Raw genomic sequence first — 14,472 nt, 5'->3', positions numbered from 1 at the left:
AAGTAAATGCCACAATCACACTTCTTGTTGGAGCTGTTGCTCGACTTACACAACAGCAGAGGACAAAGCATTTTTAAAAAAGGTAAAAGGTTGGACACTGACCACGGTTGAATTGGTTTGATATTGGATATTGGATATTCGACATACAAAGACATCCATTTAACTTGAGATACATACCACCGATTTTGGTCATATTGCTTGTGATGTGTTCATGGTCATCTAGACTATATATCACAAGAGAGTAATTAATATAAAATCATATATATGGGCTGATTTAATGAGGTTTAATGATGATTTAATGAGGTTTAATGAATTCAACACCAAATGAATTCAACACCCATAAAACTTGTGATACATAACACTGATTGTTTTCAAACCACTTGTGATGGGTTCATGGTCATCCAGACTATATATCACAAGACTGTAATTATTATAAAATCATACTATGGGCTGATTTAATGAGATTTTATGAATTCAACACCCATAAAACTTGTGAATTCATTTTTCATTCATTCATTCAGTTTTATGGGTGTTGAATTCATTAAACCTCATTAAATCAGCCCATAATATGATTTTATAATAATTACTCTCTTGTGATATATAGTCAAGCAATATGACCAAAATCAGTGGTATGTATCACAAGTTTTATGGGTGTTGAATTCATTAAACCACATTAAATCAGCCCATATATATGATTTTTAAATCAGCCCATATATATGATTTTTTTTTACTGTTTTGTGATATATAGTCTAGATGACCATGAACACATCACAAGTGGTTTGAAAACAATCAGTGTTATGTATCACAAGTTTTATGGGTGTTGAATTTGAATATCCAATATCCAATATCCAATATCAAACCAATTCAATCACACTTCTTGTTGGAGCTGTTGCTCGACTGACACAACAGCAGAGGGCAAAGCATTTTTAGAAAAGGTAAAAGGTTGGCACGCATGAGACAATGAAACCATTAGCATTTACGACTGTCAGTGATGCCTTCGTGCCATGAAAGCTGAAATCAGCAACTATAACTGGACGGAGAATGAATGTAGTAAACAAAACAAAGTAACACCAGCATAATAATATCCAATGGATGGATATGGAGCAAAGACGCACATCCGACGTTTCTGGACCATCAAAGTTGCCTCTTAACTTGGCAGTAGCCCAGAACAGGTAGTTAATGAGTTAGTTAGTGTTAACAAGTCTCCCTAACGCATAGCTGCTAGCTCAGTTCCGCTCAATGGGTTTATGACAGGTTTGTAATCATCAGGATAGATTAGAACCGCAGCGCGCGTAACTGCTCCAAAAACACCGAATGACGGAGAAAAGGGGTTGAATTAAGTGTTAACCTACCCGTAGACATGTGTTATTCCGCCCATAGTTCCGTAGCTGGTAAGCGGGTCGGCTGCTGCACTGCAGTTTTCTGTCCAGATGCAGATCTGTCTGCGGCCTGCAGGACGGGGGCGTTCCCCTGGTGACGTCACGAAGCGGGGCGGGGCCGTGTCGTGACGTCACGATACAGGGCGTTCCCCGCCCCGCGGGCCGCAGACTGAGCAACGCTATTGGTCAGAACGGATCTGAAATGCGCAGCTGTGATTGGTCGACACTTTCACCCTGCATTTCTATTGGCTGGTTCAGGAAGGGACGGGGGGACGGGGGGGTCTGTGGGACAAAAACAGTGAGAGTGAAATTTCTGAAAAACATGAATTGTCCCCCCCAATAAAAATACCCTAAATTATTCAAAATTAAACAAATATATTTTCAGACTTAAAGGTTGAATATGTAGAATATTTATTCAAAATATATTTCTAAAAAAATAATACATCCACGGTGCGTTTTGAGGTGTACAGAATGAAAGATTATGGCTACTCCATACATTTTTTTTTTTAATCTGAATTAATATTTTAAAAATTTTTGACGGGCTCGACAATGACTTTTTGTCAACGTTCTGTTTACATTCATACCTGCCCGTAGCCAACATGTGGCTCACTTCTCCGCTGTTTTCCTGCCTCGTCCCGGACCGCGGTTGAATTGGTTTGATATTGGATATTGGATATTCGACATTCAAAGACATCCATTTAACTTGTTATACATACCACCGATTTTGGTCATATTGCTTGTGATGTGTTCATGGTCATCTAGAGTCTAGACTATATATCACAAGAGAGTAATTATTATAAAATCATATTATGGGCTGATTTAATGTGGTTTAAATCATATTATGGGCTGATTTAATGTGGTTTTATGAATTCAACACCCATAAAACTTGTGATACATACCACTGATTTTGGTCAAACCACTTGTGATGTGTTCATGGTCATCTAGACTATATATCACAAGAGAGTAATTATTAAAAAAATCATATATATGGGCTGATTTAATGTGGTTTAATGAATTCAACACCCATAAAACTGGATGACCATGAACACATCACAAGTGGTTTGAAAACAATCTGTGTTATGGATCACAAGTTTTATGGGTGTTGAATTCATTAAACCTCATTAAATCAGCCCATAATATGATTTTATAATAATTACTCTCTTGTGATATATAGTCTAGATGACCATGAACACATCACAAGCAATATGACCAAAATCGGTGGTATGTATCACAAGTTAAATGGATGTCTTTGAATATCCAATATCCAATATCAAACCAATTCAACCGCGGTTCCTCACGGTCGTATGCGTCTGTTTTCAACGAAGCCTTTTTCAATAATCAATTGGTGGATCAATGGATTATCATATACCTGTTAGGATGGGCAGTCCCTGACTGTGCAGTATTTTTTGGCGAGCCTTTACCAATTTATGGCATGGTATGAGTTGCATAGTTTTCTGAACTTATCAATATGACTCTGTCCTTCACAGGATAAGTAACATGGATCACTGCAAAAACTCAAAATCTTAACAAGAATATTTGTCTTATTTCTAGTTAAAATGTCTCATTTTAGTGAAAAAAAACTCATTACACTTAAAACAAGACTCATCACTGGAAAAAAAAACAACAATTTTCACCTGTTTCAAGTAGATTTTCCACTTAAAATAAGTAGAAAAATCTGCCAGTGGAACAAGATTTTTTTTGCTTGTGATGAGAAGATAAATCTTGTCCCACTGGCAGATTTTCCTACTTATTTCAAGTGAAAATTTACTTGAAACAGGTGAAAATTGCCAAATAAGTTATCTTTCTGGTGTTATTATTCTGGTGATGACTCTAAATGTTGAAATAGCAGTAAAACCACATTCATTGATGAAATGACACAAGGGATGGAAAGGGGGATGGCAGTTTTACAGGGGGGATGAATTTGACTGTTTTTATTTCAGGGGGGGATGCCATCCCCCCTCATCCCCCCTCAACTCCAGTACTGGTCTGCAGAGATGTTACCTGCCCGTTTCCTGGTCCTGGACCGGTACAGGTCCTGGATAGATGGGAGGTTAGTCCCGATTATCCTCTCCGCAGACCTGATTATCCGTTGCAGTCTGAGCCTGTCTAGTTGGGAAAGTGTTGTGACTAATTAGCCACGGTGGTGAATGAACCGATTGAACTTTCTTCACGCGCACCTTATGTTTATTTCCCCGTGGTTTGTATGACATTTAATTAAAAGTCCGGTTTAACTTGCGGCAAGAAACGTTATTATCTATGTGGTTCAAAACACATCGAGCCCACATACCTGTGTCTATTTAATACTTGATTGTGTGAAGTGACCCATTACCAAGGTGATTACTGCCCCCTTGTGGCTTAGTATATTAGTAACACCAAAAGTATTATATTATTATTATTACAAAAACAAAAAGAAACCAAAAACACTCATATTGGCTCCAACAATTGTTGTAATTTTACAACTCCATACAAATCCATAAATACCCACAATAGCCCCAAACACCCCTCTGATCCCACTAGGGTGCCACCTTTCAGAAATAGAAATAAGGGACGCCCCGATTTCAGCAGCGCAGGAGCCAAAAAAAAAGCCCTAAAACTTCTAAACTGCATAAAAATTTGTTTATTTTATATGAAAAAAACAAAATGCTTTGATTTAAAGTTTAAAGTGCTTTAATAGCATTGAACTTGTATGACTGTATAGACAGCCAAACATACTAGCAACTGAAATATCCTCCTATGCTACATATGTCCACCTCAGCCAGGATATATAATATAGTTACAGGTGAAGAATATGGTGTAAAAGTTAATTTATTTCAATAATTCAACTAGAATATGGTTTAAAAGTTAATTTATTTCAATAATTCAACTAGAATATGGTGTAAAAGTTAATTTATTTCAATAATTCAACTAGAATATGGTGTAAAAGTTAATTTATTTCAATAATTCAACTAGAATATGGTTTAAAAGTTAATTTATTTCAACAATTCAACTAGAATATGGTTTAAAAGTTAATTTACACAAACAAAGATTTTGCTGGCCTTAATGTTTCCTGTGTTTTATTTTGTTCATTATTGATAAATTTAGTGTTGATGTGTGTGTGACAGACGTGTGTATGGGGCGTTAATAAAAATACGGGACAAATTGCGTCCCGTATTAGTTCAATACGGGACGCAACATTTTTTTCTCAAATAAAGGACAATTCCGTATTTTACGGGACGGGTGGCAACCCTAGATCCCACACACATAATCCCATCTCCCTTATGACATCACAGCCCCATTCATTCAGGTTCTCTCCCCCTAACAACCAGCAAGGCTGCACCAGTGAGTCTTGTCACAGGTTTGCAAATTTATCAGTCCATAGTTTTTTACAATTTATCTGATAAGTACAGAGGTAACAGGCCACCGCACTGTTACACTGGATTTGGGTTCCACTGTTTAACTAAATAATAAGATGCTTTTAAATGACAAGAGCAGCCAAGTCAGAGTTTAGGGGGTTGTATTAAGCACCTTTAAAAAGAAAAATTCTAAAACATTTTGAACATTTTGCTTTCGTACCTTTAGCCAGACAAACACAATCGCGAAGGCACCGAAAGGCTAAAGCAAAAGTGTCAAACATTAAATACAAAGAATCACAATGACAACTGTATTGAAAATACAATTTATTACACTGAGTAATAAATACATACAAAGATGCAAGTAACAGCATTTTCCTTTTTTTTTTATTTTTTCCTTTTTTTTAATTAATACCAAAACCAAATCAACATGGATGAACCGATACATTTGGCACATCTGTCCCTCACTCACTCAGTCATGTGTTTTAGGGGTCTGACAAACAGACCAAATACTATAAAAAAAAAAGAAAACGGGGGGAAAAAAAGAAGAAAATCTTCTCAACTACATCTGTACAAGCCATGCAGTGTCTACGATTAACCTGTGGGCCCGTTCGCATGCAAAAACCAATGTTTTAAATATGAAGTCAAAACTAAGATCCCAAAAGTGGGGCTTAAAAACACGATACCCTTGCATTTGATTCACAATAACCCAGACATGATTGAAGAGCCCTCAGGAGTTATGAATTGTGTTGCTGTATTTTCTTTCTTTTTTTTTTTTTTAGTCTCTAGGAGCTTGCTTTTCCATCTTTTGTTTATTTACTTCCTCCTCGCAAAAGGAAATGCCATGCAAGTTATTTTATTTTGTTTTATTTTTTTTATGAAACGTAGATCTTCTTGCAGGGAGGAATGTGTGTTTAAGGCTAGGACCTGGCGTTTCTCTCCGTCTCAGCCAAGCATTCACGCACCAATCCCCTGGCATGAATTATCCCTTTGGAGAAATAAATACACATTGAGATTATCAACCGACTCAATAAAATGACTGAAACACGTTTAGCTCTGGAATTGTCCTGCAGTACCTCTTTTGAGTCTCTCCATTGCGCTCTTGCTTCCAGCGTACGTGGGCCTGATTTCTTTTCCAAGCTCCTCGATGATGGCGAGCAGCTCTGCATATTTATTCTGAGGCACTTGGCTGCCAGTTGAGCCCTGAAGATACAGAAGTAAGTGAGATTTAACATATTTCACACTATAACATTCTGTAGATACGCTGATGTACAAAAGTTGCTGCTCCATCTTCTAATCTTCAATGTCAATGTCAATTTTATTTATAAAGCACATTTAAAAACGACCGAGGTCGACCAAAGTGCTGTACAGCATACAACAAAATAAAACAATACCAAAAGAAAAACACAGTACACAGTGTAGAAACAATAAAATCACTAACATACTAAAATGATCAATAAAATAGTAATAAAAAATAGAAAATAGAGAATAGACGACAAAGAACAGACACATAAAGTGCACAATCACTTCACACAGATGCGGGAACTAATTTGTCACACACTAAAAGCCAAAGAAAATAAATACATTTTCAAAGAAAACTTAAAGGGATTGTGACATGAAAAACACATTTTTCTTGATTTTTTGTGTTTTGTTGGGTGTCTTGACATCATTTACACCCAAAAAACAACAAACTTTTAACATTCAGTGTATTGTGTGCTTTCTGGGATTTTCTGCATAACTATGCAAAAACGGCGCATGTGGTTTGGTGGCGGATCGTTACGTAACGATCCGCTAAATCACCGCCCCCTCCACCCAGCTCCCTGTCTCCTCTCCTCTCCAGCGCACCATAAAGGCTGATTTATGGTTCCGCGTTACACCGACGCAGAGCCTACGGCGTAAGGTTTGCCGCGACGCGCACCATACGCTGAACCCTACGGCGTAATCTGCGTCGATTTAACGCGGAACCATAAATGAGGCTTAACAAGGAGCTGTTTAGAGCCTCTTTTGTTCTAATCACCGGAGGAAAACTGCTAAGAAGACCCGCGGCCACTGACTGGACTTAAGATAAGGGGACAGTGCTGCTTGCATGCCTTTATTTTTATGATTGTTTGCTGTGGTTCGCCCTCCTGCTTTTCCGTGCATGCTTCGCCTGTCGCTCTCGGCTTAAAGGCTGAACTCTCCGACGCCGCTGTGAGCGTATGGCTGGAGGAGGAGGAGGTTTGGAGGAGGAGCGGAGCAATGATTGACAGGAAAGGGGGAAAGGAAGCATTTTTCACGGCGCAAAAAAACACTGTAATAAAAAGCCAGGAAAAGAGTACTAGAGTGAAGTTTTTCTTGTTACACTCTTTTAGACACATTTGAGGGATGTTGGCCAAGACTTTTAATAGTGTTAAAAGCATGTTAAAAATGATGTCACAATACCTTTAAAAACCACTAGGGTCTGAGCAGATCTAACATTTAGTGGCAAACTATTCCACAGCTTAGGGCCGGCCACCGCAAAAGCTCGGTCACCTCTAGTTTTGAGCCTGGATTTCGGGACGTCTAAAAGCAACTGACTTGACGACCTCAGTGCTCTGGCTGGTGTGTGAGAGTGGAGAAGTTCAGTAAGGTATTGGGGAGCCAAGCCATTCAGTGGTTTAAGTCAGTCAGTGTATAAGTATAAAAACACCCATCCAGTCACTTCAGGTCTTAGCAAATACAACTTCAGAGGAGCAACATAAGAACCAGTAGAGGAGCCAACTCCTTGTGGTCAGTAGAGGAACTGCAACTTTTCATACTACTGGGTAGGCTTGAACCTGGGAGCTGGAAAGTCTGCACTTGATCCCGCCTCACTACTGCTGGTCGCAGCAGTTGAAAGGAGAGTTTTACCTGTGAGAATCCCAGAGATGGAGGCCCGTAGTCGCTCAGAAGGGGCCTGTAGGACTGCAACGTGGCCAGGTTAGCTGCCGAGGGAGACGGGAGATTTCCAGCTGTAAACACAAAAAAAAAAAAAAAATGGTTACTTTGGTTGTTGATGCTGAAGTTCTGGTGCATCCATGTCAACAATGTCCTGAAGATTAACAATTCAGGATGCCATTAAAAAAAAAACACACACAAAAAAAAAAACTAGTGGTCCTAGTAGCTGAACAAAAATTTGCCATACACCCCATGAGTCAGTAGCATGCAGAGCCTCCTCCTTGGCACAAATACCCGGTAAGGTGAATTCTCAATCTCTCACATCGTTAGAGGAATTTTCAAACATTATTCTTTACAACATTTCTTCAGTTCATTCAGGCTTCTGGACATTTGCTTATGCCCAATCCTTAAGGTCCCACAACAGCATTTTATTTTCTTACGGTCTGGACTTCAACTGAACCATTCAAATCCTTGATTCTTTGCTGTTCTGATGTCACATGACCCAGCTTCAGGTCATCTGTCATTTGTTCACCAAGCGTCATCTGTCATTTGTCTCTAGAATATGATGGTCTACAGAAGTTCATGATCAACTCTTTACCTGCAAGGTGTCGTGCTGATGTCGGTGCTAAACGAGCCCAAGCCATGACACCTGCACCACTGTGCTTTAATCCATTTGTGCTGACATGTTGGGTTTAGTTTTCACAAAATATGGTGCTCTTCTCTGCAGCCAGACAGTTTTTTTTTTAATTGACAACAGACTTTTCTTTGTTAATTTTTGTTTAACAAAATATTTCCTGATCTTTTTTTTTCTAAATGGTCATAATTTTCCAATAATACAGGTTTCAGTTTCAGCCGGTGACTGTATCGGAGCAAAAATGTCTCACTTGTTTAATTGAGTTTAGACTTCAGACATCAGGATATTAGAGGACAAAGGTTCTATTTAAGCAACAATTTCATGATTTATAATGGTAATTTCCTTATTATTGTTCCAAAATAGTTTCACTTTTTAGAAAAACTAAGTAAAAAAATGAGTGTCCAAGAGAAGCGATTTCAGAGCCTTCTTAAATTTATGAGGAGACAAGTCACCTAGATATAATGGCAGAGAATTGTAAATCTTTGACCCTCTGAAGCCAATATTAAATTGAGTTTGGACTGTACGGGCTATTGGTGGTCTGAGGTTATTTGAACTTCGAGTGGGGTAATTATGGACCTGAGAATTATACCTAAATAGGTTAAGAAAAAATAGGGGAAGGGTTCTCTCCAATGAACCATGAACAAATAGACCAAATTGAAGGCAATACAAATTGCTCTTTTGTATTGCACCAATCACCACAAGAAATTCCCAGTGTGTGTTAAACTACTTGCCAATAAACTTCTTTCTGATTCTGAAAAAGACACAGGTCCTTTGGTGTACTTCTACATGTTTGGTGCAGACCTGGATTAACTCAGGGTGACCACACTTGAAGTGCCCCCCTCTTCCCACATTTTACAGTAAAAAAGGGAAATTTACATGAACATATTGTTGAACACTCATACTACAAATAAATGTAAGATAAGCAACCAACTAAGAGTAACACCAAAGATAGACAAGAGTCTACAAACGCCATACTACACTGATGCTCAGAGGTGTCAAGTAACAAAATACAAATACTTTGTTACCTTACTTAAGTAGAAATTTTGGTTATCTATACTTCACTGGAGTAATTATTTTTCAGATGACTTTTTACTTTTACTCCTTACATTTTCACGCAATTATCTGTACTTTTTACTCCTTACATTTTAAAAACAGCCTCGTTACTCTATTTCATTTCGGCCTTAAAAAAAAAAAAACTATCCAGTTAAATTGCTCCATCCGGATAGAGTGAATTTGGTTGTGGTTGTTTCAGATGTTCTTGTCCAGTTTTGTTCTTACATCCGTTCCCTCAGATTCCTGCAACTAAACTTGGATGTACATTCCAATAAAGGTTAGGATAAATGATAACATGCCTCTGAAGTTTGACTTTTTGCACCATTACAATACTTATAGGCAACTAGTCATCATATCTCCTGCTCTCTGAAACACATGTTAATGCTCAATAGTACACATATATGGTTCTTTAATATATTTGCATTACACTAAGATGCATTCATTTTCAATGGCTTTTGTCCTTAATGGCTTTTCCCCCCCTTACATTACTTTTACTTTTATACTTTAAGTAGTTTTGAAACCAGTACTTTTGTACTTTTACTTGAGTAAAAAACTTGAGTTGATACTTCAACTTCTACAGGAGTATTTTTAAACTCTAGTATCTATACTTCTACCTGAGTAATGAATGTGAATACTTTTGACACCTCTGGGAACAGCACAGGGGCGTCAATTGGGTATGGCAATGTATGGCAGCAGCCACACCTTTGCTTCAAGGGTTAAATGTAAATTTTTGTTTTTTTAAATACATTTATGGAATAACTACAAATGCAATAAGAACAACATGATCGATTTCACTAGTTATTATACACTACAAAAACTCAAAATCTTAACAAGAATATTTGTCTTATTCTAGTTAAAATGTCTGATTTTTAGTCTCATTTAAAAAAAAATCTCATTACATTTAAGACAAGACTCAAAAACAACCATTTTCACCTGTTTCAAGTATATTTTCACTTAAAATAAGTAGAAAAATCTGCCAATGGAACAAGATTGTTTTGCTTGTAATGAGAAGATAAATCTTGTCCCACTGGCAGATTTTTCTACTTATTTCAAGTGAAAATTTACTTGAAACAGGTGAAAATGGTCATGGTTTCTGGTAATGACTCTTGTTTTAAGTGTAATGAGATTTTTTGACTAAAAATGAGACATTTTAACTAAAAAAAAAGACAAATATTCCTGGTAAGATTTTGAGTTTTTGCAGTGAGCGAGACTGCATTTGAAAAAGTTCAAATTTTCTTGACCACACAGATAAGCTACATAGCAGACTTCTGTGATGAGTATTCGCTGGACGTGTTGATTGATACTCTATTTAAGTTCTGTGACTCAAAACCTTGCCATAGCTTAGCTTCGATTGAATTGACGCCACTGGAACAGCACACTCACTCAAACGCAATTCTTTTTATTTTATTATTCTTTTTATTGTATTATTATAATTTTTTATTGTATTATTATAATTTTTTATTGTATTATTATTCTTTTTTATTGTATTATTATTCTTTTTTATTGTATTATTATTCTTTTTTATTGTATTATTTAATTATATAATTTTATTATTATTCTTTTTTATTATAATAAATAATAATTCTTCTCCATGTTTTGAAGGCAGCAGCTCTAGCCGCGTCCCGGTGAGGAGCGCTCCCTCGGCCTGCAGTACCGCCGCTCCGCCACCAGGTGTCCTCAAAGAGGCGCGGAAGCCCTCCGAGGCAGATCAATCGGCAGCTCCGACATGAGGAGCATCATGGAGGAAACGGAACAAGGCTGGCTCAAGAAGACACATCTGATACATTTCTGTCACCGTCTCACGGCGCCCGCCCGCCGGGACCGCGACCCCCAGACGCCGGAGAAAGCGCATCCTCGCCGCCTTCGCCTGCTTCCACATCCCCGCCGAGCCCGGGCCGACCCGAGCCGCGGACGGCGCTCTTTTACATTAGTAATAATGGCGGATATGAATTAGCCTAGCTCCCAGGATCTGACCCTATATATATAACTGGACAAAAAAACTACAGACGCGGTCTTTCTCCAGGTATTCTCCGAGACCCCGCGTTAACACTCGATCTAACGGGCGGATACTTTGATTTTCTCCCCCTTTTTCTCCTTACCCTGGTTCCCAGAAGTTCCCGGAATGTGCTGATGGACGTTTGGTTTGTAAGACATTCCCAAAGACATTGTAAATTAAAGAAATAAAAATGACCCGAAATTCAGTGAAGCGTCTGTCTCTCACTTTTTGTTTACAACAGCGGCACCGGCAAATATGGCCGTCACTTTATATTGACACCCACCGAGCTTTTCAACGCTGCTGCCATCCACTGCGGTTTATCAACAAAATCACCACAAAAAACACACTTTAGTGACATTTAACAACATTTATCACAAAGTTGCCTCCGGCGTGCACTTTTTAAAAATTATTCCTCCTCAAAATAATCCCTCAAAGTGGGTAAACGTAAATGTTTCAGACATTTTAAAAGTAACATTTTTCAACACAATAAAAGTCAGAAAGTGAAGTTTTGAAGCACAATGACCAACTTCGTGTGGACGTATTTACAAGTATATCTAGTTTGGTCAAATGAACCAAAACATTAAAATGCTTTTGTTTTTGGGTAAAGAGAAAAAAAAAACATTTTGGAAAAGTTTTTATACCTGATTTTGTCACTGGTGGTGCATCCATTGCTTTGTAAATCTGATTTTAAACCAAAATTTGGGTTAATTATTCTTATCCTGGATAAGTGACTTCTTTCCTACAAAATGAGCCTTATCAAGATCCTTTTTTTCCCATCAGTCCCTGTTGACCACATGGTTGGACACAATGTTTGGCCCAATCCTGGCCCACAGTGACCCCCGCATTGGGGGGGGCATTGTGTCTGAACGTGAAATTTGGTCAGATGAACCAAAACATTAAAATGCTTTTGTTTTTGGGTAAAGAGAGAAAAAAAATACATTTTGGAAAAGTTTTTAGGATCTGAGAGGAGCTGGAAATGTGGACATTTTTAAACGTAGACTAAAAACTCATCTCTTTGGTCTGGCTTTTATGTAGCATCACATTTTATAGTTTTATTCTGTTTAACATTTTTTTAAAGGTATCTGTTTTATTTATTTATCTATCTCTTATGTTTTTTATTATTTTTTATTGTTGTGGACTGATTATTTTTTAGCCTTAATCCTTGAACTTTTATCTTTTTATAAATTGTATATATTCTATATTGTATGTCAGGGTGCATTGGTCTCCCAGTTTTTATTTTTTGGTCTCCCAGTTTTTATTTATTTGTTTATTATGCTTATTTTTCAATCAAAATACCAAAGCACCTTGTATTTCATGTAGCTGAATGAAAGGTGCTATATAAATAAAATTTGATTGATTGATTGATTGATTGATGAGCAGCAGCAGCACGGTTTACTTTCCCCCTTTTTGTCCAATTGTTTTACTATTTATTTATAAACACGGTGTGGGATTACAAGATGTGCAGCAGATAAAAAAAAAACAATTTAGTGACATTTAACAACATTTATCACAAAGTTGCCTCCGGCGTGCACTTTTTAAAAATTATTCCTCCTCAAAATAATCCCTCAAAGTGGGTAAACGTAAATGTTTCAGACATTTTAAAAGTACCGGTAACATTTTTCAACACAATAAAAGTCAGAAAGTGAAGTTTTGAAGCACAATGAACAACTTTATATCTAGTTTGAGGATGAACGTGAAATTTGGTCAGATGAACCAAAACATTAAAATGCTTTTGTTTTTGGGTAAAGAGAAAAAAAAACATTTTGGAAAAGTTTTTATACCTGATTTTGTCATTGGTGGTGCATCCATTGCTTTGTAAATGTGATTTTAAACCAAAATTTGAGTATATTATTCTTATCCTGGATAAGTGACTTCTTTCCTACAAAATGAGCCTTATCAAGATCCTTTTTTTCCCATCAGTCCCTGTTGACCACATGGTTGGACACAATGTTTGGCCCAATCCTGGCCCAGAGTGACCCCCGCATTGGGGGGGCATTGTGTCTTTATCTATTCTGACCCCACAAGAGTATGTTTTTAACCCGTACTGGCGGAAAAAAAACATCAAGCATTGACTGAATATAATAAATTAAAGATTTTGTGGAGTTTCATCAACAAAAATAAACTGTAAATTGTAACCTTGTTACACAAGTCATTTTTAACATGTTTTAACAGTAGTTTATTTTACACTGTATCATGAGCAGCAGCACGGTTTACTTTCCCCCTTTTTGTCCAATTGTTTTACTATTTATTTATAAACACGGTGTGGGATTACAAGATGTGCAGCAGATAAAAAAAAAACAATTTAGTGACATTTAACAACATTTATCACAAAGTTGCCTCCGGCATGCACTTTTTAAAAATTATTCCTCCTCAAAATAATCCCTCAAAGTGGGTAAACGTAAATGTTTCAGACATTTTAAAAGTAACATTTTTCCACACAATAAAAGTCAGAAAGTGAAGTTTTGAAGCACAATGAACAACTTCGTGTGGACGTATTTACAAGTATATCTAGTTTGAGGATGAACGTGAAATTTGGTCAGATGAACCAAAACATTAAAATGCTTTTGTTTTTGGGTAAAAAGAAAAAGAAAAAACATTTTGGAAAAGTTTTTATACCTGATTTTGTCACTGGTGGTGCATCCATTGCTTTGTAAATGTGATTTTAAACCACAATTTGAGTAAATTATTCTTATCCTGGATAAGTGACTTCTTTCCTACAAAATGAGCCTTATCAAGATCCTTTTTTTCCCATCAGTCCCTGTTGACCACATGGTTGGACACAATGTTTGGCCCAATCCTGGCCCACAGTGACCCCCGCATTGGGGGGGCATTGTGTCTTTATCTATTCTGGCCCCACAAGAGTATGTGTTTTTAACCCGTACAAATGTTATACTGGCGAAAAAAAACATCAAGCAAGTCATTTTTAACATGTTTTAACAGTAGTTTATTTTACACTGTATCATGGGCAGCAGCACGGTTTACTTTCCCCCTTTTTGTCCAATTGTTTTACTATTTATTTATAAACACGGTGTGGGATTACAAGATGTGCAGCAGATCCAACGGCCCTTGCATTAAAACTTCCGAAATTTTAATTCAATTCACAGCAAATGCATAAAATGAGGTTTTTGAGCTGGCATTTGCTTTTTGCGCTTTTTATTAGATCAGGTTTAGGTTTGAGCGAAAATA

At 37.2% G+C, this 14,472-nt stretch overlaps 2 protein-coding genes across 3 annotated transcripts in view; both read right to left on the bottom strand.

The window, feature by feature from the left end:
• LOC133455040 (M-phase phosphoprotein 9) overlaps positions 1–1,470 on the bottom strand; it is a 41,522-nt gene extending 40,052 nt beyond the window's left edge. For both annotated transcript variants that reach the window (XM_061733855.1, XM_061733856.1), the window contains exon 1: positions 1,353–1,470. The gene's annotated coding sequence lies outside the window, so the exon portion shown is untranslated. The remainder of the gene's footprint in view (positions 1–1,352) is intronic.
• Positions 1,471–5,022: 3,552 nt separating this feature from the next.
• Positions 5,023–11,540, bottom strand: LOC133454592 (cyclin-dependent kinase 2-associated protein 1). The gene is made up of 4 exons (XM_061733315.1): positions 11,390–11,540; positions 7,577–7,677; positions 5,785–5,911; positions 5,023–5,696 (listed from the first exon to the last, which is right to left on the bottom strand). The coding sequence occupies exons 1-4, from the start codon at positions 11,454–11,456 to the stop codon at positions 5,629–5,631; spliced, it is 363 nt and encodes a 120-aa protein (XP_061589299.1). The 5' UTR covers positions 11,457–11,540; the 3' UTR covers positions 5,023–5,628.
• Between the last annotated feature and the right edge of the window lie 2,932 nt (positions 11,541–14,472).

This window comes from Cololabis saira, chromosome 11 (assembly GCF_033807715.1).
Source record: "Cololabis saira isolate AMF1-May2022 chromosome 11, fColSai1.1, whole genome shotgun sequence".
Taxonomy (NCBI): domain Eukaryota; kingdom Metazoa; phylum Chordata; class Actinopteri; order Beloniformes; family Belonidae; genus Cololabis; species Cololabis saira.
Note: the sequence above shows the minus strand (reverse complement) of the source record. Positions and strands in the feature narration are given on the sequence as shown.

Coding starts and splice junctions, on each gene's coding strand:
- LOC133454592 (XM_061733315.1), bottom strand. CDS start 11,456: ATGTCTTTGGGAATGTCTTACAAACCAAACGTCCATCAGCACATTCCG. Junction 7,678..11,389: donor GGGAACTTCTGGGAACCAGG/GTAAGGAGAAAA, acceptor TTGTGTTTACAG/CTGGAAATCTCCCGTCTCCC. Junction 5,697..5,784: donor AATGGAGAGACTCAAAAGAG/GTACTGCAGGAC, acceptor ATTTCTCCAAAG/GGATAATTCATGCCAGGGGA.